The sequence below is a fragment of the Dendrobates tinctorius genome, unplaced genomic scaffold (assembly GCF_039654945.1).
Source record: "Dendrobates tinctorius isolate UK_male_01 unplaced genomic scaffold, ASM3965494v1 ptg000036l, whole genome shotgun sequence".
In the NCBI taxonomy this organism is placed as follows: domain Eukaryota; kingdom Metazoa; phylum Chordata; class Amphibia; order Anura; family Dendrobatidae; genus Dendrobates; species Dendrobates tinctorius.
In genome coordinates this window covers 6,738,959-6,765,510 of record NW_027361704.1, presented here as the reverse complement: position 1 = coordinate 6,765,510, position 26,552 = coordinate 6,738,959, and the positions used below count along the sequence as shown (strand labels likewise).

The window sequence follows — 26,552 nt, the reverse complement described above, 5'->3', positions numbered from 1 at the left end:
CATTGATTGAGACTGTGGCACATTATAATTTATGATAATGGTAAATTTGGGTTGATATGTTCTGTTATAAAAAATATCAGAAACTTGACAAAAATGTAAAAAATTGCAATTTTCAAACTTTGAATGATTATCCGTTTATCCGTTTAATCCAGATAGTCATACCACAGAAAAACATTAATAAATAACATTTCCCACATGTCTGCCTTACATCAGCACCATTTTTAAAGCACTAATTTATTTTGTTAGGCTTTTAGGAGGTTTAAAAATGTAGCAGTAATTGTTCATTTTTTCAAGGAAAGTTACACAGTTTATTTTTTGAGGGACCTATCCAAGTATGAAGTGACTTTGGGGGTGCTATATATTGGAAAATCCCAAAAAGTGATACCATTTTAAAAACAGTACCCCCTGACATATTGAAAACTTCTGTCATATAGTTTATTAACCCTTCAGGTGATTTTCAGGAATTAATGCAAAGTGGTATATCAGAAATGAAAAAATGTTTGTTTACCACCTAAATGTCGCTATCTTCTGAACTGACCGCTATAGCCTGGAGACTCTAAGGCCGCTATTTGGCCATGAACTGCTATGGCAAACATCTGGACCACACAATCATAATCTCGGTGTGTCAACTAAATTAAAGCGGAAGCCCCCACAATCTTTTAACCATTTTTCCGATGTAGTCACTTTTGATAGCAGCAACTAAGGGGTTAAACAGATATGGACGGTGCCAACACTGATAGTTTGTGATACAGCAAGTTGTCAGCTATAGTGGACAGCCGACAGCTGGTGGATTGTCACCTGTGTGGGGATAATATTCTCATATCTCAGGTCAGTAAAAAGACGTATTGGCTGTCATTAAAGGGTTAAGGGCATGAAAATTCAAAGTTGGAAAATCGCAAAATTTTCTAAATTTTTGCCAAATTTACATTTTTTTCACAAGCTATATGAATAAAATTTTACCACTCATGAGAAAACAGTGTCATATGTCATGAGAAAACAGTGTCAGAATCACCAGGATCCATTGAAGCGTTTCAGAGTTGTTACCTCATAAAGGGACAGTGGTCAGAGTTGTAAAAATTGGCCCGGTCATTAACGTGCAAACTACCCTTGGGGGTTAAGGGGTTAAGTATTTTGTGTGCCATATCTCTGTGATTTAAGGGCATATAAATTCAAAGTTGAAAAATTGTGAAATTTTCAAAATGTTTGCCAAATTTCCGTTTTTTTTTCACAAATGAAAGCAAGTTATATCAAAGAAATTTTACCACTAACATGAAGTACAATGTGTCACGAGAAAACTTTGTCAGAATCACCAGGATCCATGGAAGCGTTCCAGAGTTATGACCTCATAAAGGGACAGTGGTCAGAATTGTAAAAATTGGCCGGTCATTAATGTGCAAACCATCCTTGGGGGTTAAGGGGTTAATTCTTTATTTTACACATGATTTACTTCGGGGGTGCTGAATACAACTCCTGTCATTGTCGCCTGATGGCACTGATCTTAGGGAGACAAGCGATAATGATGTTATCTGTCTTCAGCGACCGCCTCCTGGAAACAGAGCAAACTGTACCGCTTCTTCCCAGATGCTGGTACGTTTCACACTGATGACACACGAAAGGCATTCATGTATCATCAGTGTGTGGCACTCATTTTGTGCATGCTGCACAAATAAACCTGAAATGTCTGCGGGTTTTTCACATAGATGCATTGAATACAGTAAATGGGTGTGCATATGTCCATATTTGTGGTCCTTAAAAAATGGATCGCATACGGGCACAAAAAAAACGGACAAGTGAAGGAGGCATATGGAGGGCATAAAAAAAACATATTCAGACTTTGATTAGATTATTATATATGATAAACGTGTACATCCAAATTTAGGAAGATGCAGATTGGTGTGTGCCACTTGTTTACTTACATTTTTAACTTAAACCATCCAATACAAATACCAGGCATACAATTGTGAAACTCGGCTAATAATGTATTGTATTATATGTACATCAGCTTCATATGCTATATAGGATACATTAATTTTCAAGATCATTGGCATACGGTACATAAAATGATTATATGAAATAATGGTTTCATCACTTTTTATGGGAACGCTTGCTTCTTCATGGTTACTTCCTTTCATAACAGGAGCCACAATGCTATGCTGAATCACTATTTTTTGTCAATACTGGCACAATTTTTAAACAAGCCTATGGTGGTGGAAAAAAAAAGAAAAAGAAAAAAACTGTATAAGTGGTATAACTGTAAGATCTCAAACAAGATGTGCACCTCTTAGAAAAATATGATACAGCAATTTGATTCTCCTGCAGAAAAAAACAACTTTTTGGTTGTTGAGTGATGAACATAGAAACCAATATGTGTTTCCAATGTAAACATTTGGGTGCAGCTGCATTCATAATGGGTCTTTGGTGGTGGCCCTCACCAAATCGAAAAAATTTGGCTTGGTGATACCCACATTGAAGTATTTCACATACAAACCAAATGTTTGGCTTGATACTACTCCTGCTTTTTACATTGGAATTTTCTTAAATTTAAATTGTGTTATATGTCTATCCTATAGCTGATGATAACAACTTCCTCCTATTCTTTTAGTATATACCAATGCCTGTATTATATGGAATCTTTCTTCAAATGGGTGTGGCAGCTTTAAGAAGTATTCAAGTAAGTAAATTCATGTCAAGAGATGTATAAGGTGTAGACTGTTATCAGTACTTCTTTATCTTGCCAAATAGATATCTATAATATAATGCATACCAGGATTGGGGGGTGAGAGGGCCATGCATACCAGGATAGGGGGTGAGGGGGCCATGCATACCAGGATAGGGGGTGAGGGGGCCATCCATACCAGGATTGGGGGGTGAGAGGACCATGCATACCAGGATTGGAGGTGAGGGGGCCATGCATACCAGGATTGGGGGGTGAGAGGACCATGCATACCAGGATTGGGGGTGAGGGGGCCATGCATACCAGGATAGGGGGTGAGGGGACCATGCATACCAGGATTGGGGGATGAGAGGTACCATGCATACCAGGATTGGTGGATGAGGGGTAACATGCATACCAGGAATGGGGGGGGGTGAGGGTGCCTTGCATACCAGGATAGGAATGAGGGGTGCCATGCGTACCAGGATAGGAGGGTGGCAGCACATAGCAGGATAAGAGACCATATACCAATATGGGCGTAGAACGGGTTCATAGCTAGTATTATTTATTGACATTTGATTAAGTATGTTTTTGACATCTCTGATGACCTGGATGCTTCATTCCCTCTCCATTCAGATTTGCAACTTACAACCTCCTCTTCATTATACTGTACCACCTTATGTAACACTGAGAGAAGGGACGGGCAGAGCAGAGAGCTGGGAGCAGTGTGCTCTTGGATCTTTGTCAGATTCAGCAGTCAGCTTGCTACATGAAAGCATTACAAAAACTGTACAACAGCATGAAATGAATCATATTTTTTACATAAACTATCTAGAGATTTGCTTCATTTTGCATTTAGAAGGCAAAATAGCAATAAAAAAAAGAATGCAAAGGTATTCATAGTCTTTAGAGCATAAAAGTCAAACTCAGCCTGCGAGGAAATCTGTCCCACAGTGTCACTATATGTGGTTCCCAAGAAAATACCATATGTCTACTAGAGTAGGCCCACCTGTAGACTGCACATGCTAATACTACAAATCCTGCGTTTCCAGTCCGGTACGCTCCCTGATTCCTACAAAGCTGTTTACAGCATGCCCGTCGCAATGCGCTCCCCCCAAGAATGTACTTCCTGACTGGCAATGAAGCTCCCTCCTCTTCTCCCTACATCAGTGCGCACTCCCCTTGTGCTCTCCCATACGTCTCAGCATCATAGCGCCTACTACCCTCTATTTCCTCTGCAAGCTGGGCAAATGTTTGCGACTGAGCTGGTGTGATCATGCCATGATTTTGTGCAGTTATAAATAACCACAAATGAATAACCTGGGAAGGGTATGTTGTCTAATCCTAGTTTGCCATATACAGTGGGGCAAAAAAGTATTTAGTCAGTCAGCAATAGTGCAAGTTCCACCACTTAAAAAGATGAGAGGCGTCTGTAATTTACATCATAGGTAGACCTCAACTATGGGAGACAAACTGAGAAAAAAAAATCCAGAAAATCACATTGTCTGTTTTTTTTTCATTTTATTTGCATATTATGGTGGAAAATAAGTATTTGGTCAGAAAGTCTTAGTTACTCACCGGTTAACGGTGTTTTTCGGAGTCCATGACAGCACCACCTGGGAGAGGGGATCCGCCCTTCAGGAACAGGAAACCTACAGATACAAAAGGGCGGCACCTCTCCCACGCATCAGTTGGATTACAGAGCACAAGAGGACCACAATGGTTAATAGCAAAATTTATACACAGTGTTTTTTATACAACTATTCCTTACTAGTGTACATATAAGAGAAAGAAGTGCATATCCAAAATTAAACTACAAAAAGGGAGGGAATATACGGGTGCTGTCATGGACTCCGAAAAACACCGTTAACCGGTGAGTAACTAAGACTTTATCGGTCGTCCATGACAGCACCACCTGAGAGAATTACAGAGAGTAATAACTATTTAGGGAGGGACTACAGCCTGCAGTACCCTTATACCAAAAGAGAGGTCTGTGGAAGCACCCAAGTCTAGCCTATAATGATTATAAAAGGTGCTCGGAGAGGACCAAGTAGCCGCCTTACATATCTGGTCAATGGAGACTTCTGATCTCTCGGCCCACGAGGACGCCATGGCTCTGGCGGAATGCGCCCTCAGTTTTGCAGGTGCCGGTCTGCCCTTTGAGGTGTATGCAATTGAAATAGCCTCTCTAATCCACCTAGCTAGTGTATTTTTTTACACTCTACAGCCTTTCCTGGGACCTTGATGGGAGATAAATAGGGCATTTTCCTTTTTCCAGGGGTCAGTAACCGCCAGATATTCTTTAAGGCATTCTCTAACATCTAAGGTGTGTAATTTCTCTTCCTTCTCATTAGCTGGATTAGGGAGGAAGGATGGAAGGACTATTTCCTGTGTTCTATGAAAGCTAGAAACTACCTTCGGTAAGTACGCCGGGTCAGGTCTGAGTATTACCCTATCGTCCTTAAACTGTAAATAAGGAGGACGCCTAGATAATGCCTGGATGTCGCTTACTCTACGAGCTGAGGTTAGAGCTACCAGGAAGGCTACCTTGAGGGACAGGTTTTTTATAGAGGCTGATGAGATGGGTTCGAATGGAGCTTCTGTCATGGCTGTGAGGACTAGGTTCAAGTCCCATGGCATGAATCTATCCTTCACCACTGGCCTGGATCTACCTGCTGCCTTGATGAATCTACTGACCCAGTAATTACCCGCGATGTTGCAGCTAAAGAGGGCCCCCAAGGCTGAAGCTTGTACTTTGAGGGTACTAGTGGAGAGCCCCATTTCTAGACCTTTCTGAAGAAATTCTAAGATTTGATTTATAGGAGCCGAACCCCCAGCGACTACTCTAGAGTGCTTTAGGAATCTCTTCCAAATTCTGACATAGATCTTGGTAGTAGTGATCTTTCTACTTTTAAGTAGAGTGTCAACCAGGTCTGGGGAGAAGCCTTTATCTTTCAGCAGTGTCCGTTCAAACTCCACGCCGTCAGATGTAGGCCAGCCACCTGAGGATGAAAGACTGGGCCCTGGGATAGGAGATCCGGGATCTCCGGCAGGACCCAAGGATCGGACACTGACATGGTCCTGAGGCATGAGAACCAAGCCCTCCTGGGCCAAAACGGAGCGATCACTATAACTTTCGCTCTGTCTCTCCTGATTTTCCTCACCACTAGAGGTAATAGCGATAGGGGAGGGAAGGCATAGGATAGCCCGAAATCCCACTTTATCAGCAAGGAGTCTACCGCCAGGGGGTCTTCTCTGGGATTTAGTGAGCAAAATTGCCTTACTTTCCTGTTTTCTTTGGTGGCGAAGAGATCTATCTCTGGCAGTCCCCACTTCTGTACAATCAGGTCGAAGATAGAGTTTTTTAGGGACCATTCTCCTTGCCTTAAAAGATTGCGGCTCAGGAAATCTGCCATGGTGTTCTCTTTCCCCTTTATATGTAGAGCTGTTAATGATAGGAAATGCTGCTCTGCTAGCTGGAACAGCCGTTCTGCTACATTCATCAGGGATTTGGAACGGGTCCCGCCTTGGTGGTTGATATACGCTACGGTGACCAGATTGTCGGAAAACACTCGCACATGATGGCCCTGTAGATACACAAGCAGTTCTTTAGCCGCCAGCTCTACTGCTGTCAATTCTTTCAAGTTGGATGACATCTCTATCTGATGATGCTCCCATAGGCCCTGGACCAGAATTTCCCCCATATGAGCCCCCCAACCGGAAGGGCTAGCATCCGTGATGATTATGCGGGATATGTCATATTCCCAGGGAACCCCTCTGGATAAATTATTCTCATCTAGCCACCATTCCAGGGACTCCCTTGTGTTTCGGGACAAGGTTAGCTGGCCCTCTAAGTAACCCCCAAGGATTTTTTGATGCCTTAAGACCTCGCCCTGTAGAGTTCTTGAATGAAACTGGGCCCACTGGACCGCCGGGATACAGGAGGAAAGTGAACCTAGAAGGGACATGGCTTTCCTGAGGGACATGGTCGGGTTATTGGAAGCGTTCAGGACCTGATAGTGTAGGCGAACCAGCTTCTCCGGGGGCAGACGGCATTCCTGTTTTACGGAATCTAGGATGAGGCCCAAGAATTGTTGGATTCTCATCGGCTGTAACCGAGATTTTTAATGTTAAGCAGCCATCCTAACCGTTCTAGGGCAGACCTTGCCCTTTGTAGCTGTTGCAAACAATGGTTAGCCGTTTTCCCTACAATCAAGAAGTCATCTAAGTAGGGAATTACTAAAATGTCTGATTCACGTAGATGGGCCATAACTTCCGCTACTACTTTCGTAAACACACGGGGAGCGACTGCTACCCCAAAGGGGAGGGCCGCATACTGGAAATGTTGAACTGACCCATCTAACTGCACTGCCACTCTGAGAAAACTCTGATGATCTGCATGAATGGGTATATGGTAGTAAGCATCTTTCAAATCTAACACCACCATGAAGCAGTTTTGAAACAGTAATTTTATTGTTGAATTAATTGTTTCCATCTTAAATGGACGTGTGACCAGGAATTCATTGAGGGATTTAAGATTTATTATGGTCCTAAAGGAACTGTCTGGCTTGCGGACCAGGAACAAAGGGGAGTAGAAACCTTTCCCCCTTTCTTCCTCTGGAACTTTAGTTAGGACCTTTTTTATGGCAAAGATCCCGAACTTCAGCTTCCAGGGCAGACTGTTCTGATGAGGATGACCTAAGAGGAGTGACCTTAAAACGATCTTGGGGAACCCGGGAGAATTCTAGTCGTAGGCCCGCAGTTACCACCCCCAGTATCCAGTTGCTATTAGAGATTAATGCCCAGGCCGGGTAGAAGGCAGCTAGTCTCCCCCCTACCGGAGCAACTAGTCATTGGGGCGGCTTTTTAGTGTCCCGTGCTGGACCTTCCTGGCGCCCCCCTCCTCCGAACATGAATCCAGTACCTCTCCTTCTTTTGTCGTCCCATCTGCCCTGATCCCTGGACGGCCTCCTACGGAAATATCCTTTCCTAGTAAAGGGGCGTCTAAAAGAGGGGTTCGGCAGACTGGGGAACTTCTTTTTATCGTCCCCGGCCTTCTCTAAAAGTTCATCCAGGACGGGCCCAAACAGGTATTCGCCCTCACAAGGAATGGAACAGAGTCGAGATCTGGCCTGGATGTCTCCTGGCCAGCATTTTAACCAGAGAGCCCTTCGAGCTGCGTTGGATAAACCTGCGGTCCTAGCCGCCATCCTCGCAGAATCTGCTGACGCATCAGCCAGAAAAGCAGCAGCACTTTGGATAACTGGTAAGGCTTTTCGAATGTATGCTCTTGAGGTTCCATCCTTCAATTGGGAATCCAGCTGATCCAGCCAGACCATCAAGGATCTGGCCGTACATGTGGCCGCTACCGCTGGTCTCAATGCACCCGCTGACATCTCCCATGTTCCTTTCAGAAAAGAATCCGCTTTTTTATCTAGCGGGTCTTTTAAGGAGGCCATATCATCGAAAGGTATGGAGGACTTTTTGGAGGCTTTGGCCACTGCCGCGTCCAGCTTAGGGGCCTTGTCCCATTTGGTTACCACTGGGTCATCAAACGGGTACCTTCGTTTGAAGGCAGGTGGCAAAGAACCTCTTTTTTCAGGCTTTTTCCATTCTCTATTTATTAGGTTCTGGACTTTATCATTCAACGGGAAGGATCTGCGCTTTCTGGGATCTAGGCCTCCGAACATCACATCCTGTGCTGAAAGTTCCGGTTTTGTGTCTGCTACCCCCATAGTGGACCTTACTGCTTTAACTAACTTATCCATCTGGTCTAAGGGAAAGCAGAAACGGCTCGAGTCTTCCTCTGAAGATGATGAAGTGGAGGCCGGGGAATCTGAGGAGATATCGATTCCAGGTGCGGCCGAGGACTCTGAACCAGAGAGGTTAACATCTCTTCCCTTAGAGGAGTCTTTTTTAGATAGGGCCTTCATTTCTGTCCTGATTATCTCCCTCAGGCTTGTGGTGAAGTCCGGTGTTTCTTCCGCCACCTGTATGGACGGGGAAGAGTGTAAGGGCCTGTCAATCTACCCCTAGGGTACCCCTATCCAACCCCTACCGTTTGTCGCACGCATGGCTGACAACTTTTTAGGGTGGCCGTCTGGCAAAGGGCAATTACAGAGGGCACATTCCCTGTGCTTCTGCTTCCCCGTAGCTTTCCTTGCCTGCGAAAGAACAAAAATAAAACACTGCATCAGGGTACATTCACGGAGATCTCTTACCCATGCAGATGAGGCAGGTACCGGGTCACGGAGGGAGGCAGGAGGGTCCTTTAGCCTGGAGGAACTTCTGTGGCTCTGTTCGCCCGTCCATTTCTTCTTCTGCTGGCCACTCGCCTGTGAATTCACAGTGGCCTGTTTCTCTGGGCGCTCCTGCGCCTCGTCCTGCTGCTCTGTGGGGGCTTCTGTCGAATCCATTGCTGGGCCTTCAGAAGCACCCCAGCAGCGTCACCTCCTGTCTTTTAATGCCTCCCACAGTGTCCGGGTCAGCAGGGCTCTGGCGCGGCACCTCCCCCCCGGGTCCTCCCCCCCCGCGACTCCCCACCACATGCTCCGTCCCTCCCCCCCGGGTACCGCGCGCCGCCCCAGACCGCCGAGCACCGGCGGCGCAACCCGGAAAGCCGGCCGGCATCCGACTTCCGGTTTCGGCGTTCCCGGCCCCGCCCCTTCCGCTGCGTCACTTCCACAGCGCGATCAAGACCGCGGGAGCGCGCGGAAAGGAGCCGGCACGGCGCCCCCGGCTCCGGAATGCCTGCCGCCCCCACATGCGCCGACCTGCGCCCGCCGCACAGGCGCGACCGCCAGCCCCCAGAGAGAGAGAGAGAGGAGCAAGCGGAGACCGGGTGGATGCAACAGGAGGGGTTCCAGGGGTCATACATACCTCGTGCCGGCCCTATGGAGACGGCTGTCCACCGGACCCTCTGCTCCGCCTGCTCCAACCACTGTCGTGGTGACCTACCCGGCCCCACCGTGGCGCATCCAGGGACCCGAGCTTGACCGAGGTAGGAGACCCCCCCGCTACCTGGGTCGGTCAGCCGGCCTGGGAATCCCTCGACGACTCCATGATGGACCATCTGTAGGAAGTCCCGTCCTATAGGAACAGGAAACCAACTGATGCGTGGGAGAGGTGCCGCCCTTTTGTATCTGTAGGTTTCCTGTTCCTGAAGGGCAGATCCCCTCTCTCAGGTGGTGCTGTCATGGACGACCGATAAACAAGCAATCAAGATTTCTGGCTCTCACAGACCTGTAACTTCTTCTTTAAGAGTCTCCTCTTTCCTCCACTCATTACCTGTAGTAATGGCACCTGTTTAAACTTGTTATCAGTATAAAAAGACACCTGTGCACACCCTCAAACAGTCTGACTCCAAACTCCACTATGGTGAAGACCAAAGAGCTGTCAAAGGACACCAGAAACAAAATTGTAGCCCTGCACCAGGCTGGGAAGACTGAATCTGCAATAGCCAACCAGCTTGGAGTGAAGAAATCAACTGTGGGAGCAATAATTAGAAAATGGAAGACATACAAGACCACTGATAATCTCCCTCGATCTGGTGCTCCACGCAAAATCCCACCCCGTGGGGTCAGAATGATCACAAGAACGGTGAGCAAAAATCCCAGAACCACGCGGGGGGACCTAGTGAATGAACTGCAGAGAGCTGGGACCAATGTAACAAGGCCTACCATAAGTAACACACTACGCCACCATGGACTCAGATCCTGCAGTGCCAGACGTGTCCCACTGCTTAAGCCTGTACATGTCCGGGCCCGTCTGAAGTTTGCTAGAGAGCATTTTGATGATCCAGAGGAGTTTTGGGAGAATGTCCTATGGTCTGATGAAACCAAACTGGAACTGTTTGGTAGAAACACAACTTGTCGTGTTTGGAGGAAAAAGAATACTGAGTTGCATCCATCAAACACCATACCTACTGTAAAGCATGGTGGTGGAAACATCATGCTTTGGGGCTGTTTCTCTGCAAAGGGGCCAGGACGACTGATCCGGGTACATGAAAGAATGAATGGGGCCATGTATCGTGAGATTTTGAGTGCAAACCTCCTTCCATCAGCAAGGGCATTGATGATGAAACGTGGCTGGGTCTTTCAACATGACAATGATCCAAAGCACACCACCAGGGCAACGAAGGAGTGGCTTCGTAAGAAGCATTTCAAGGTCCTGGAGTGGCCTAGCCAGTCTCCAGATCTCAACCCTATAGAAAACCTTTGGAGGGAGTTGAAAGTCCGTGTTGCCAAGCGAAAAGCCAAAAACATCACTGCTCTAGAGGAGATCTGCATGGAGGAATGGGCCAACATACCAACAACAGTGTGTGGCAACCTTGTGAAGACTTACAGAAAACGTTTGACCTCTGTCATTGCCAACAAAGGATATATCACAAAGTATTGAGATGAAATTTTGTTTCTGACCAAATACTTATTTTCCACCATAATATGCAAATAAAATGAAAAAAAAACAGACAATGTGATTTTCTGGATTTTTTTTTCTCAGTTTGTCTCCCATAGTTGAGGTCTACCTATGATGTAAATTACAGACGCCTCTCATCTTTTTAAGTGGTGGAACTTGCACTATTGCTGACTGACTAAATACTTTTTTGCCCCACTGTATAGATTAGATTATGCAGTACACAAATATTGAATAATATAATCTACTTATGGCAAATTAAGATTGTCATTTTAGTTAATTCTCTAGAAAAATAACTATTTTAATGTACTACAATAAAAGTTAAGTTTAATTGACCTGCTAGAGAGGCATCAATTCTAATGGGGCTTTACACCTTTAGACCTTTTTGGATCATGCCATAATTTATTTCCTCTTTCATGTATTCTCTATTATGTTTTTTGTACATTGTTATCCTTTCCCTATGTATTGAAATGTTTCCCTTTTTGTTCACTCCCTACTGTCTTGACTCTGATTTTATCAAAACTATATCAAGCCGCTCAGTTAGTGATACATAGGCAGAATCAGGGTCTTTGCCCATATATTGTGCTGCCTTTAGAAGGGTTAGCAAAAACCTGGCAGCAGATTCCCTTGAAAGGGTTTGTCCACTACTTGGACAACCCCTTCTCATACCCCATGTTTGGCCCCGTTAAAATAAAAAAAGCTTATACTACCCTCACGTGCCACCACCGTTCCAGCACTGCCAGCACTTGGTTTCCCGGGACTCACGTGCTGTTGTGACAAATGAGCCCTGCGTCCAGTCAATGCTGGAATGGCTGTCTCAGCCTTTGGACGTATAAGTAATCAAGAGGAAATCAGAGCTGTGGCTGCTGTCTTACCTCCTCTTGATTACTTATATGTATGAAAGCAGGGACAGTGAAGCCAGCGCTGATTGGGCGCAGGGCTCACATGTGATAACAACTGAATGGAACACGCGTGCCAACACCGCTGCTGCAGTGCCAGCACAGGAAGGGTCTATAAGCTTTTCTATTTTAATGGGCCATACATGGGGAATGAGTATGGGTTGTCCAAGTAGTGGACAACTGCTTTAAGTTTTGCTTGTTCCAGATTCAATGTTTAAAACGGTTCACCGGTCCAAATTGATAAGTCTGCAGTCACTCTGTGTAACTGCAGATTTATGATTCCCCACAGCGCACGCACTGTGTACTGACGGGATTTGCCAGTTTCTGAGCCAGGATGGAGGGTATGTATGAGTTATACATGCCCCTGGCCAGCGGGCGCCAATTCACTTCCATACCCTTGGAGCGAGGCCGCGCCCACTGGCCGGGAGTATATATATAACTCATATATACCCTCAGGTCCAAGCTCAGAAACCGGCAAATCTTTGCAGCAAACAGCATGTGCTCTGGGGGATTCATAAGTCAGTACTCACACAGAATGACTGCAGATATTGATTTGGACCCAACAACCCCTTTATACAAAACTCAAGTTTGTTTTCATATGAAAACGTTCATTGTTATATTTGATAAGGAAAACATCGTCAATTATATACATTTTTTAATAAATATCAAAGTTGGCCTGTGACTTTGTCCAAGTTTTTTCTTTTCCCCTCTGTGTATTTGAGTTTGACATTCCTGCTCTAAAGCTTCATACCTTTATTGCCATCCCAGAATATTTCATTATTTCTAATGGTATAATGGTAGGAGACTTGGGCTGCAGTACGGGAGGAGTGGCCAGAACTGGATCAGTAGCAGCTATATTTGTTGTGGAAACACGTTATTGATTCTTAGATTTAAAATTCAGAACAAACTCAACAAGATGACGATAGTCTACAAGTAAGACATTTTTTGGAAATATGGAAAAAATAATTTGCTTCAATTAATAAATCATTCAGCATACTCTCCTTTCTTAATTTCCCCTGCTGTTCAGTGCATGATTCTAAAGTGAGCAGGTTGGGAAATCAGAAAGTGACAGTAAATGACTTGTCATTTAGCAGTTTTGGAAAGAGATATAGAAATAAATCCAGTGACTGAGATGGAAGAATAGAGAGAAGTTTTCAAAATATCAAATACAAAAAGTTTCGCATTTTTAGCTTGAATACATTTTTAAACTTCTTTACACTGTGTATTATTTTCAGTTTGCATTAACTCACTTTATTGTTGTATTTTTTCTGGAAAGTTCACAGAACGGTTAAAATTACTGTTTATTCCACCTAAGCATCAGCCAGACCTTATATACCTCCGGCATGTTCCACTACGGAAAGTTCATTTCTTTACTCTAATTCAGCTATCTTGTTTGATCATTTTGTGGATACTGAAATCAACTTTGGCAGCAATTATCTTCCCACTGATGGTAAATATGCTAAACATTTGTTTTATATGTACATTGTCAATAACATGATGATCATTACTGAGGTCAGAAAAAATCCATGGTGGCATGGATACATGACACAGCAGAACATAAAGGCACTTCTTATGGTAATAGAAGAAGAGGTGAAAGTTCCATGTTCTTTAAAATCTTGAAACTTTATTAATCCATATCAGGAAAATAGGTGCGGTAATTCTCCAGTACCAGTGTGAATACGAGGGGTTAAAGCGACGCATTTCGATCTGCAACCAGATCTTTATCAAAGCTTAATACCTACTGACAATGCAGGCATTATATAGTGTGCAGGAACCAATCAGAAAAAATGTGCAAAGTCAGCTGACATAATTCCAGGTGCTGAATAATGTGAAGTCTGCACACCATATATTCCTAAAGGCCCCGTTACACGCAACAATATTGTGAACTATATCGTTGCAACGTAACCAGTTTGGTGATGTTGTAGTGACGTCGAAACGACATCGTTGAGCGTGACACGTAGCAACGATCAACAATCAGTTGACTGATCGTTAATCGTTGCCTAATGCTCTGGGCCATAAATCTATTGTTGGTCTCCCACTGGGCAGCACACATTGCTGCGTGTGACAGCGAGAGACCAACGATCAGCGATGCTGGGAGCTGGTATCCAGGGTAAACAGCGGGTAACTAAGAGCCGGGCAGCCCTGGATACCAGCGTGCTCGCTGGCCATGATCACTGGTGAGTCTGCCTATGTGACAGCTCACCAGCGATTAGCTAACTATGTCCCAGCGATCCCATCCACGTCAGATCGTTGGTGGGATCGCTGGGACATTGAAGCGTGTAACGGGGCCTTAAGCAGTTCACACATTAGAATAATACACAAACATGAAATGAGAATAAAAAACACATTGTTTTGAGCTAAAAAACTAATGACTAAAAGCATGACTATTACTTTAATAGTGAAACATGATTACGTTGCACTCATTAAGTCCATTAGGTGCTCTGCAATTCAGGTTATAAATTCAAAAGGCTTCACGCATGAGGAGACGCCGGTTGACATCTCCCCATGTTCAGACCTGCTGACCTGCTCTATGCCACTGAATTGAAAAGATACAGTACTACGTGCGCGGTACTTTATGAAGTGTTTAGCTGCTGCAGAGATGTTATGATTGACATTTTTATTATTCCAAATATCCCCTAAGGGTATGTTTCCACGGTCAGGATTGTCAGCGCTTTGAACGCAGAGGATACCCGCTCCGCCCAAAGCGATGCTCCCTTTTGTACGCGCAGTGATTCCACCTGTGTTCGTGAACACAAGCAGAATCACCGCATTCTATATATAGACTGTGTTAGTTATCTTGCGGAGACTGAGTATCTCCACATGATAAATAGACATGCTGCTGTCTAGAAAGATGTGCCGCATGTGTGTATACGCAGCTCTGCTACCTGCGTGTTTGCACGCATAGTGGAGATGGGATTTCATAAAATCCTCTTCACTATGCTGTAACATCTGGATGCTGCGGATTGGACGCTGTGGCTGTACGCAGCGTCTAATCTGCAGCAAATGCGGAACGAATCCAATCCTGAACGTCTGCCCATACCTTAAATGTTCTGCAAGGCGTGTTTTAAGTTTACATGAAGTACAACCCACATATGACATTTGGCAAGTAGAGCAATTAATTTTGTACACTTCCTTCATAGAATTACAATTAACATACTGATTGATGTTAACATGTTGTTAGGGCTGCTTCCCTGTCCCTAACGCTAGGGGTGTTCTAGCTATCCCTATTACCCAGATTACTTCTAATGGTGATGTACGTTACCCCGGCACCTTGCTGAGCTTCTGGATCCACCCTCAGTCTGTTCTCTCCCCCCACCCAGGGAAGAGGGAAGTAGTGGTGTATGGCAATACACCAACCAGACTAACAAGGTAATACGAAGAGGGATATACACGTGGTCAAAATTGTTGGTATCCCTCATTTGATGACAGAAAAACCCACAATGGTCACAGAAATAACTTGAATCTGACAAAAGTAATAATAAATCAAAAATCTATGAAAATGAAAAAATGAAAGTCAGACATTGCTTTTCAACCATTCTTCCACAGAATTTAAAAAAAAATAAAACTCATGAAATAGGCCTGGAGAGAAATGATAGTACCCTTACCTTTTGAGGCAATCACTGCATTCAAACAATTCCTGTAACTGTCAATAAGACTTCTGCACCTCTCGGTGCACTCCTGAAGAGCAAACTTCTCCAGTTGTCTCACGTTTGAAGGTTGCCTTTTCTAGGCAGCCTGTTTCAGCTCTTTCTAAAGATGTTCAATTGGATTTAGGTCAAGGCTCATAGAAGGCCATTTCAGAATAGTCCGATGTTTTCCTCTTAGCCATTCTTGGGTGTTTTTAGCTGTGTGTTTTGGGTCATTATCCTGTTGCAAGTCCCATGAACTGTGACTGAGACCAAGCTTTCCTACAATGGGCAGCACATTTCTCTCTAGAATGCCTTGATAGTCTTGAGATTTCATTGTACCCTGCAGACACCCTGTGCCAGATACAGCAAAGCAGCCCCAGAACATAACAGGGCCTCCTCCAAGTTTCACAGTAGGGACAGTGTTCTTTTCTTGATATGCTTAATTTTTCCACCTGTGAACATAGAGCTGATGTGCCTTGCCAAAAAGTTCCATTTTTGTCTTATCTGTCCATAGGGCGTTCTCCCAGACCCTTTGTGGCTTGTCAACATGTAGTTTGGCAAAAATGGTGTCGTCCTTGATCATCTCACTTGAAGTACACTTTGGCTCATACAACGACTAATGAGCTTGAGCTTGAAGTTCACATTTAATCTGTTTAGAAGTTTTTCTGGGCTCTTTTCTTACCATTCATATTATCCGTCTCTATTATTTGTCATCAATTTTCACGTCCAGGGAGGTTGACTACAGTCCCATGGATCTAAATTTCTGAATAATATGTGCAACTGTAGTCACAGGAACATCAAGTTGCTTGGAGATGATGTTATAACTTTTAGCTTTAACAATTTTTGTCTATAGTTTTCTGTCTAATCTCCTGAGACAGCTCTTTCCTTCGCTTCCTCTGGTCCATGTTGAGTGTGATGCACACCATGTCACCAAACAGCACAGTGAGTATTTGTAGCTCTCTATGCAGGCCCACTCACTGATTCCAAGATTGTAGACACCTGTGATGTTAATTAGTGGACACACCGTGATTTAACATGTCACATTATTTTCAGGGGTACCATCATTTCTGTCCAGGCCTATTTCATGACTTTTATTGTTTCAAAAATTCTGTGGAAGCATGGTTGAAAGCAATGTCTGACTTTCATTTGTTCATTTTCATAGCTTTTGATTTATTATTACTTTTGTCAGATTCAAGTTATTTCTGTGACCATTGTGGGTTTTTCTGTCATTAAACGAGGGGTAGCAACAATTTTGATCATGTGTGTAACTGAAAATACCATTCATACAAATATGAACACAAAAAAACAGAGGAAAACACAAGGAGTGTAGCAAGGGTGAAAAAACAAAGTAGTAGAAGGAGAGAATTAGCACACAACTTAAACCAGGCTACAATTTTAGATAATTCCACCAAACGCCTCATCAAACAACAATTCTCCACCAACTCTTGAACCATGCAGCAATGAAACTAGATCTGGCACTACCTGCGTGCTACAGTTCAGTTTATATAGAGGAGGAAAATGGCCAACAGTGAACTGCTGAGAACCTTAACCCCTTCACAACAGCCCTGCTCTGTCTAGTCACAGTTTCAGTGTCCTTTGGAGACTATTGAAGCAAGTAAAAAATGAAAAAAAGGGTTTCAAAAATGTAAAAAAAATATAAAAATTCAAATCGCCCCCTTTTGCCCTATTCAAATAAAATAATCAAAAAATCAAAAATACACATATTTGGTATTGCTGCATTCAGAAACACCCAAGCTATCAAAATATAAAAATAATTAATCAGATCGGTAGGTGGTGTAACGAGAAAAAAATTCAAAACGACAAAATAAGGTTTTTTTGGTCACCACAACATTGCAATAAAATGCAATAACAGGAAATCAAAACATTGTATCTATACCAAAATTGTATGGATAAAAATGTCAGCACTACGCTTAAAAATAAGCCATCACCCAGGTCCCAAAAAATAGAGAAAATTATGCAATTTTTTTTTACAAACTTTGGATTTTTTTTTCACCACTTAAATAAAAAACAACCTAGACATTGTATCTACGAAATCGTAATGACCTGGAGAATCATAACGGCAGCTCAGTATGAGCATTTTGTGAACATTGTAAAAAAAAAAATTGTGTAATTGCACTTTTTTGCAATTTCACCACACTTGAATTTTTTTTCCCATTTTCCAATACTTTATATGGTAAATAAATTGTGTCATTGAAAAGTGCAATTCATCCCGCAAAAAACAAGCCCACACACGGCTATATTGACGGATAAAATAAAAAAGTTATGGCTCTGAGAAGAAGGTGACCAAAAAACAGAAACGCAAAAACAGAAAATGGACCAGTGGTGAAGGGGTTAATGCAGGTAAGCTTCCAGGAGCTCACAAATGAGCAAATTAACCACTGCACTGCTAGAAGAAAACTGCACTGTTTAATATGAAGTAGAAGTGCTTCTATTCAGTTCAAGAGTCTGAGAAATCAGACATCGGGTCTTCTGGCTAGTCTTTGTCGTGGTAAACCAGTGATGGGACCTATTGAAAGCATTCTTCATAGCTATGAATGTTACCTACAGGAAAATGGCAGAAAAATGCCTGAGAACATCGGCCAAAAGAACCGCTGACCCAAAGCTTTCAAAATGCCACAAACAGAAGAAATGCATTGTATGTAGAGTGTGTTATATTGCACTAAAAGCTGGAAACTGACATCCAGCTGCAAAAAAAAAACCTCACCTTTTTTGTTTGTTTTTATTTCTAGCTAATTAATGTCACAAAATGACTGTTGATCTACTATGTTTCATTTTCCATACAATTATTTTGGTCAGTTCTCTGCATTCGGCCGGGGTCACACTTGCGAGAAGCTTGCAGAAGTCTCGCGTCTCAATACCTGGCACTGTGACCGGAGTGTGCGGCAGCATGTATTTCTATGCAGCTGATTGCTCCTATCTGATCCACAGGTGGGGTGGCAGTGCCGGGTATTGAGACGCGAGACTCGTGTGAGTTTCTTGCAAGTGGGACCCCGGCCTTAGTGTTGTAATTTCCCTAATACAATATTTCCTACCCCCTGACAGATGCCATTGTAACAGCACAATGTTATTTAACGCACCTTCAGGGGTTTTAACGTTTTGGATGATCAATGTCTACAAAATCTGAAAGTTTATATTGTTTCCTTCAGCTGTTAGCTCTTGCTGGCATACGAAAGGCAATGGAGTGTATTTTCTCTTTGCATGATCTGAGTTGGCTGGACGATATTTTGCCAGAGAAGATTGTCACTGATGAGGAACCTAAGACAGAAGATTTAGATTCAACCGACAGTGAAGATGTAAGTTAACATTTCATTAAATGCATTAATTAGAGAACATAGACAAACTTTTTCTACGTTAATTTTTTTGAAAAGCTAAATTTTCATATTCAGCTTTTTGTGTTCTTGAAGTCCTTACTGCCTTGTGCTGTCTTACTTGGCCTTGTTCAGATGTCCATTAATCACGTATGTGTTCTATCCATGTTCATCATGGATAAAACAAGTATTTATTATGAACTATGGAGATGTTCACATAACCATGTTTTTTTGTTGACAGTGTGTGCAAGAAAATCACGGAGATTTGTCTGTTTTTGAACAGAGTCGCAGATCAAAATTACCTATACAAGTGTATGGGTCCATGAAAATCAGGGACCACAAAAAAGTGTTTAGTGTGCGATGCATGTGCTGTCCATAATTAAAGGCACTCTGTCAACACAGTACTGTTCAAACCAAGTACAGGCACTCGGTGCTTTATGTCGGGTCCATTCATTTAAACACACCTCACTTTCTTGATTTCCATCTATGTCCACCCTTCACTGGCTGTATGAAGCCAGAGCGGTCAACCAAAGATGGGGTTAAAATAGACAGAAAACAAGATGAGAAAATGTATATGAGTGATTCACCTCTCCATGAAGCACCGAGCGGTGAGACTTAGTATAAGGCTGGGGTCACACTAACCGACGCAAAATACGGTCCGTAGTTTACATGCGTAATACAGATGAATGACCCCTAAATAGTGCTCCGTATGTCATCTGTAAGCAAGGTGTGGTTGCGTATTTTGCGCATGTCTGCATCCGTATGTAATCCGTATGGCATCCGTATGCAATCCGTATGGCGAGATTTTCTCGCAGCCTTGCAAAATGGACATATAATGGAGCCCTATGACAGGGTTTCTAACAGAAACAAAATAATAGATATAGACACATAGAATGCATATATATATATATATATATATATATATATATATATATATACATACACACACACAAGTCATTGAGACAAACATATATATATATATATATCTATATTTTACAGAGTTCTTCATAGCAGAATAGCCGCTAATTAAATTGCCGGCTTCTATCAAATCATTCCCCAACCCGACATGAAATGACACATGGTTTACATTCAGTAAAGCATTTCATTTCATGTTTTTTTATATGTCCCTGACTAATAATTAGATGAGGGTTTGTGTGCAAAATTAGGGAGTTGTAGTTGTTATTTTAAGGGGTTAATTCGTTGTTAAAAAATACGTGGGCTTCCCATTGCCCTATAGTGGTATTCGATTGTAAGGTGACATTAACCCTTTGTTAGATTAACCCACTCGCCACCACTATAGGGCAATGGGAAGCCCACTCATTTTTTAACAACGAATTAACCCCTTAAAATAACAACTACAACTCCCAAATTTTGCACACAAACCCTCATCTAATTATTAGTCAGGGACATATAAAAAAAAACATGAAATGAAATGCTTTACTGAATGTAAACCATGTGTCATTTCATGTCGGGTTGGGGAATGATTTGATAGAAGCCGGCAATTTAATTAGCGGCTATTCTGCTATGAAGAACTCTGTGAAACATAAATATATATATATATATGTTTGTCACAATGACATGTATGTGTATATATATATAAATATATAAATATATATATATATATGTGTATGTATTCTATGTGTATATATCTATTCTTTCGTTTCTTTATTAAACCTGTCAGTGTGAGTTTACTGTATAGCGCACTGAATTGCCGGCTTTTCTGAAAGGCACCGGGTGCGTATTTCTCGCAAGTCACATGTGTGGTCCGTGTGTAATGCGTATTTTTAGCGCGCCCATAGACTTTCATTGGCGTACTACGGGCATAGTACGCTGACAATCGCAGCATGCTGCGATTGGCACGGACAGTAGAATACGGATGAGAAATAAACGGCTGTTGGGAGCTGCCCCATAGAGAATCATTGTTCCGTGTGTAATGCATGCTTTTAACACCACTCACTCGTCCCTATTCCTCTCTAGTGTGACCCCGGCCTAAATAGTCATTCTGTACTGACATAGTCCTTTTAAGGCCCTTCACACGTCCTGGTGATTCCGATAATGGAAAAATCCATACCGGTGAGGTCCATGGTCTGTGTCCATGTTCCATCTATGTGTCAGTGTGACACCATCTGTTTGGCACACGTGTGTACGTGTCAGTGTGTATCGTCCATGTGCCATCTGTGTGCTGTTTGTGTGCACAATCAGTGTGACAATAATACAAATGACAGATGTTTAGGTGTTAGCTGAGAAAAGATAGATAGATAGATAGATAGATAGATAGATAGATAGATAGATAGATAGAAAGATGTCAATAAGACAATCAGTGCTTTGGGGTCCCCCCTAATTTTACTAGCCAGCGAAAGCTACACAGACAGCTGTGGGTCGATATTAATAGGCTAGGAAGGTGCTCCCAGATTAAAAACAATAGTCCTATGTGGCCACAGAAATGGTGCATCCACTAGAACTTCACTTAACATATCCACTTAACTTCAGCTTTTCTCATTTGCCCTGGTGGGTGTGTTGGCAAATGGGGTGATAGTTTTGGGGTTGATATCAGCTGTCTTATGGCTGCTGACATCAAGTCCTGGGGTTATTAATGTAGAGGTCTGTATCAGACACCCCCATTACTAACCCCCGTAGTGAAAAGTTAATAAAGACACACACAGAATAAAATCCTTTAACTGCACAAAACCCTCCCTGACAAATCCCCTTTTTTACCCATTTATTATTGTCAAGAAATATCTTTTCAGGGATTTTCTAGTCACACAAATTCACAATATCACAGGCCGGGACGATCACGAGTACCACCCGCTGTGATCTTTGGAGCGAACAGCTCCCTGCTGCCTCCTATTGTCCCGACAATTATATGATTGGCCGATGATCAAAGGAGGAGGCTGCAGGCTGCTCGCACTACTAGGACCATTATCAAGAAACTAACAGTGAGTGTATGGCATATGCACCTCTGGATACCAACACATGGAATATGTGAATATACCACCCCACGTATGGTTACCGCTAATGCCATGATAACGCAAAGCAACTAGCCACCACCACCAATCCATTTCCGGCCGATTGGACACTGATTAAGGTAGCGTATGACTCTGAGGCATAGTTTATAGAACAGAAGGAACAGAACTTTTAAATTTTATATTTAAAGCAAAGGGATGCAGTGTTTATGAAAATATACAAAAGATTTTACAAAGGGGACAGAACAATACATTTTATACAGTTGCAGAACATAAGAGATTAACAGGAGAACTTACTACACCGATTGCAGAGACAGTTCAGTTTAGCTGAAGAGCACTTCCATTGGCCATTGCGTTAACAGGGTCCCTTCATACAGGATCTGTATCTCTCGGCACAAACACAGATCATAATTAAGCTTCATCTTTTAGCAGATCCTGTGTCCCACCCACACAACCCCCTGTGATGACCTCACCTAGGCCAAGTTGTGGGCTGGTCTCAGCCCTTCATGTTTTTTAGGAAATCCCAACTTATGCAATAACAACTCTCCGTTCGACCTCTGAAGGTCGATGTTGATGCCATATCTTGCATCGGGATTTTATTTAGAATTAGAGACCAAACATGGCATAGCTGTTGGTGGATATATGGCCTCTATGACTTTGGGGGCCTTTTTACAGGGGTTATAATTATGAGAAAATATGTATCTGTATCCTTGATTAACCCCGGTGCCCACAATGTATGTTTCATTAATATCAGATGTATAGAAAGTCCAATATTCTGTTTTCTTTAGGAGTCATATTTCTGTGACAGGCGCAACACTTCTCTTGCGGGGATAATGGTCTCTAGTGTACATGTACTTTTTTTTCCTTTGAGTGGACAATGTATTTCATGGGGACAAAAGCTTTCCTCCACTTTGTTATTTTTGCAATATACTGAAATAGACTTCTCCTGCCTCAATTACCTATCTATTGCATATGCATTTGTCTGTGCACAATATACATCTTCATTCAGTCACCTGGGCATAAAGGCTAGAGGACTCCTTGCATTTTAATTAAGATTATAGTTGAGCGAAATGGGTCGGTCAGTTTCAAAAGTCGCCGACTTTCTCAAAAGTTGGGTTTCATGAAACGAAACCCGACCACAGCGTGAGGTCGGCCACTAGGTCGGTGACCATAGCGCCAAAGTCGCATTTCAAATGATGCTTCGGCACCTTTTTTCAGCCAATGATGGAGGACGCACACTGTGGGCAACGCGATGACATAGGCAGCGGTCACCACCATCTTTGAGAAGGGCATGCAAGTGATTGGCTTGCTTTGTGTGGCGTCACAGGGGCTATAAAAGTGCGTGCACGCCGACCGCCATCTTACTTCTGCTGATCTCAGAATAGGGAGAGCTGCTGCTGCTGATTCTGTAGGGAGAGCGTTAGGCAGGGAAGAAGATACAAAAAACTGCTTCTGCTGCTAGCGATTTTGCCTGTACAACACACCAGTTAGTGTGCAGTGCAAGGGGAGGCTATATTTTGGTGCATCAGCTCTGTTGGTTATTAGGCTGTCTTATAAGGCTCCCTGATAGCTGCATTGCTGTTTTCACACTGCTGTGCAAACTGCTTTTTTAAAAGCAAAAATACTTTTCATCCTCTTTTTTTGCCCTGTTACCAAGCGTTCATTTTTCCACACTTTTGTGTGCAGCAGTCCTGCTTATTAGGCTGCCTGCTGCCATACTTGGGACTGAGAGCATCATTGTCAGCTTGCTAAAATCTCGAGGGAGATTCAAATTCTCCCCAGTCCTCTATAGACATTTTATACACCATCCAATTTCAGCCTGTTATATTGAGGTGTAATCTACACTGGGCCTGAGATAATAGTTCAGTGTCCTCAAGTCTGTAAGGAGATTCAAATTCTCCCCAGTCCTACATAGACATTTTATACACCATCCAATTTCAGCCTGTTATATTGAGGTGTAATCTACACTTGGCCTGAGATAATAGTTCAGTGTCCTCAAGTCTGTAGAGAGATTCAAATTCTCCCCAGTCCTATATACACCTTGTACCTTGTTTTAAAGTACCATATTGCTAGTGGTATTTTGGGTACATTTTCCCAAAAATGAGGAAGTGTGTTGGAAGAGGCCGTGGAAGTGGGCGGGGCTTGCCAGTTGGTAATGATGGTGTTGGTGGTGGATCTGCTGGTAGTGGCAAAAGTACAATAGTACCTAATGCAGGAGGTGTTGAGCCTTTGTCATCATCTGGCTCCACTAGGCCTCGAAGGCTCCCTTTTCTGGGAGTAGGTAAACCGCTTCAGGAACAAGTTTTGGCTTACATTGCTTACACAGTCTCCAGCTCTATCGCCTCCTCTTCTGAACTTTCAAATAATAAAAGCACTGAGTCGTCATTGGAGGCTCATGGTCAGGAACCACACCTTTCCTTGTGTCCTTCACCCCTACCAAAAGTAAAGGATGCAGCAGGCCACACTACAGATTACTCCATGGAGCTCTTTTCACATATCATGCGTGGGTTATCAAGTCAAATCGTGAATTACCTAGTCCAAGAAGAATCTGACATGGAGTGCACTGATGCACAGCCACTGCTAGATTTATCTTCTGGTACATTCACTCAGAGCACTACATTGTCCTCGCAGTGTACTGAGCCAGAATCTGACCCTGATGAAACTCAGGTGCCCCTTCCCGCATACTACACCACCTTACATGGTGACACAGAGGAAGGTGCACATGACATTGAAGAGGAGGTGATGGATAACCCAGTTGTGGACCCAGATTGGCATCCATTTGGGGAAGAGGGTGCCACTGCCAATAGCTCAGAAGAGGAGGAGGAGCATCCACAGCAGGCATCGACATCGCAACAGCTGTTATCTGGCAGGCCCGGAGCAGTCCAAAAACGGGTTACAAAGACCAAAAGCGTTGCAGGACAGCTAGGTCAGACGGTCAAATTAGCACAGCGTGCAAGCCCTCAAAATGTCTTCCATAGTAGGAAGAGTGCAGTGTGGCACTTTTTTGAACAAAATCCTAATGATCAGGCAAAGGTTATCTGTAAGAAGTGCGCAAAGACATTTAGCCGAGGGAAAAATCTGAGAAATTTGAATACCAGTTGCATGCTTAGACATTTAACCACCATGCACTTGCAAGCATCCTGAAAATCCTTTTTGGCCTAGTAACTGTGTATGCTACTCAGCAGAGGAGCCCACCCGTGAACCGAGCTATGCCGCCTGTTTATGAAAGAACCAGTTTTTGACTGCATTTACACCACTTAATACTTTGGACCTAGTAACTGTGTATGCTACTCAGCAGAGTTGGCCACCCATGAACCAAGCTATGCCGCCTATTTATGTAAGAACTGTGTGCTACTCAGCAGAGGAGCCCAGCTGTTAAGCAAGCTACAGCACCTGTGGTTTGGACACTTAATTTTTTCACATTCTTTCTGGAATGCCGTCTAGGCCTAATTCCGGAATTCCAGTTGACCTGCACTTACTGGGAAATGCTTGTTCACGGGGAAGAATTGTAATCCCAGATCCCCATCACTAACGGGGTTCAGTGTGTTATCCGCACCTGTAAGCGATACACGCTGGTCCTTTCATTGTAGCACGTGTGCAGCCCCGGACATGTAAGGGCATGACAGACCTGTTATTGGCCGATCTCGCATGCCAGAGCCTCGCGTGTCCCTCTAGTAAGCTGGACGCGGACCGCGGGGGCATGCCTGAGTCTCGTTTGTTAACGGAATTAAGCTTGCAATCTGTGCAGCTTTTTTGTGGATGGCATGGTTGAGGTTGCCCGTGTTGAGTCCAATTAAGCCGCAGGCTCCACTCCTGGTGGTGTCCTTCTGGACATTCCTTTAAGGTTCAGCTTTGCAACCATACTGCCCCCGGAAACTAAACACTTTTCCTGACAGTGACATTCTGGTCAAAGAGCGCGATGACATCATGTCTGTACAACCTCTGCCTAAACAGTCCAAGTGCAGAGAGATGGAAGATGGGGATGACGAGGAGTCCAGAGTACAGGGATTCCCTAGCGAGGAGACTTATTTAATTGTTTTAAAGGTTGGGAGCAATTTTTGGGGAGCACGATACTCTGGACAATGATATCTGGGGTCCACCATACACTGGAGCATTCCAAAGGTGGACATCAGTCACTGGAGCAGCATTTACAGGGCCCATTATACACTGGAGCATTAGAAATGGGGCCCATTATATATTGAGCATTATTTGGGCCCATAAGACACTGGAGCTTCATCCATGGTGAACAACGTATGCTGTAGCATTATGTGGAGCTCATCATATACTGTATCGAACATTATATGGGACCAATGATTCTGTATGGAGAAATATATGGGCCTCATTACTCTGTATGGCACACTATGCGGTGGCCATAATACTGTATGGAGGAATATACTGTCTGTTTTGGGAGCTATTGGAGAATTTAAAATGGATATCAGTCATGTGATGTAAGAATTGAAGTATTTTTCATTGTACTGTACCGCTATTTCTCTGCCGTGTCAATGGATCATGAATTGTGTCATGTGTGTCATGTCGGACGCTGTTCACACCACAGCATCCGGCAGGCAGAGGTAGTTCCACCTCCAGCCACTATAGCCTCAGTGGCGCCGGCCTGATCTTCAGGCTCTCGGGGGTTAATCCTGCTGGAGACCAGGTTGGATGGTTAG

At 43.5% G+C, this 26,552-nt stretch overlaps 1 protein-coding gene across 3 annotated transcripts in view; it reads left to right on the top strand.

Moving 5' to 3' along the window:
* The window catches only part of SLC4A9 (solute carrier family 4 member 9), a 983,109-nt gene that overhangs the window by 931,831 nt on the left and 24,726 nt on the right, over window positions 1-26,552 (top strand). For all 3 annotated transcript variants that reach the window (XM_073573700.1, XM_073573698.1, XM_073573697.1), the window contains 3 exons: window positions 2,603-2,671; window positions 13,241-13,414; window positions 18,761-18,907. In XM_073573700.1, coding sequence (XP_073429801.1) covers window positions 2,603-2,671; window positions 13,241-13,414; window positions 18,761-18,907 — 390 coding nt within the window. The remainder of the gene's footprint in view (window positions 1-2,602; window positions 2,672-13,240; window positions 13,415-18,760; window positions 18,908-26,552) is intronic.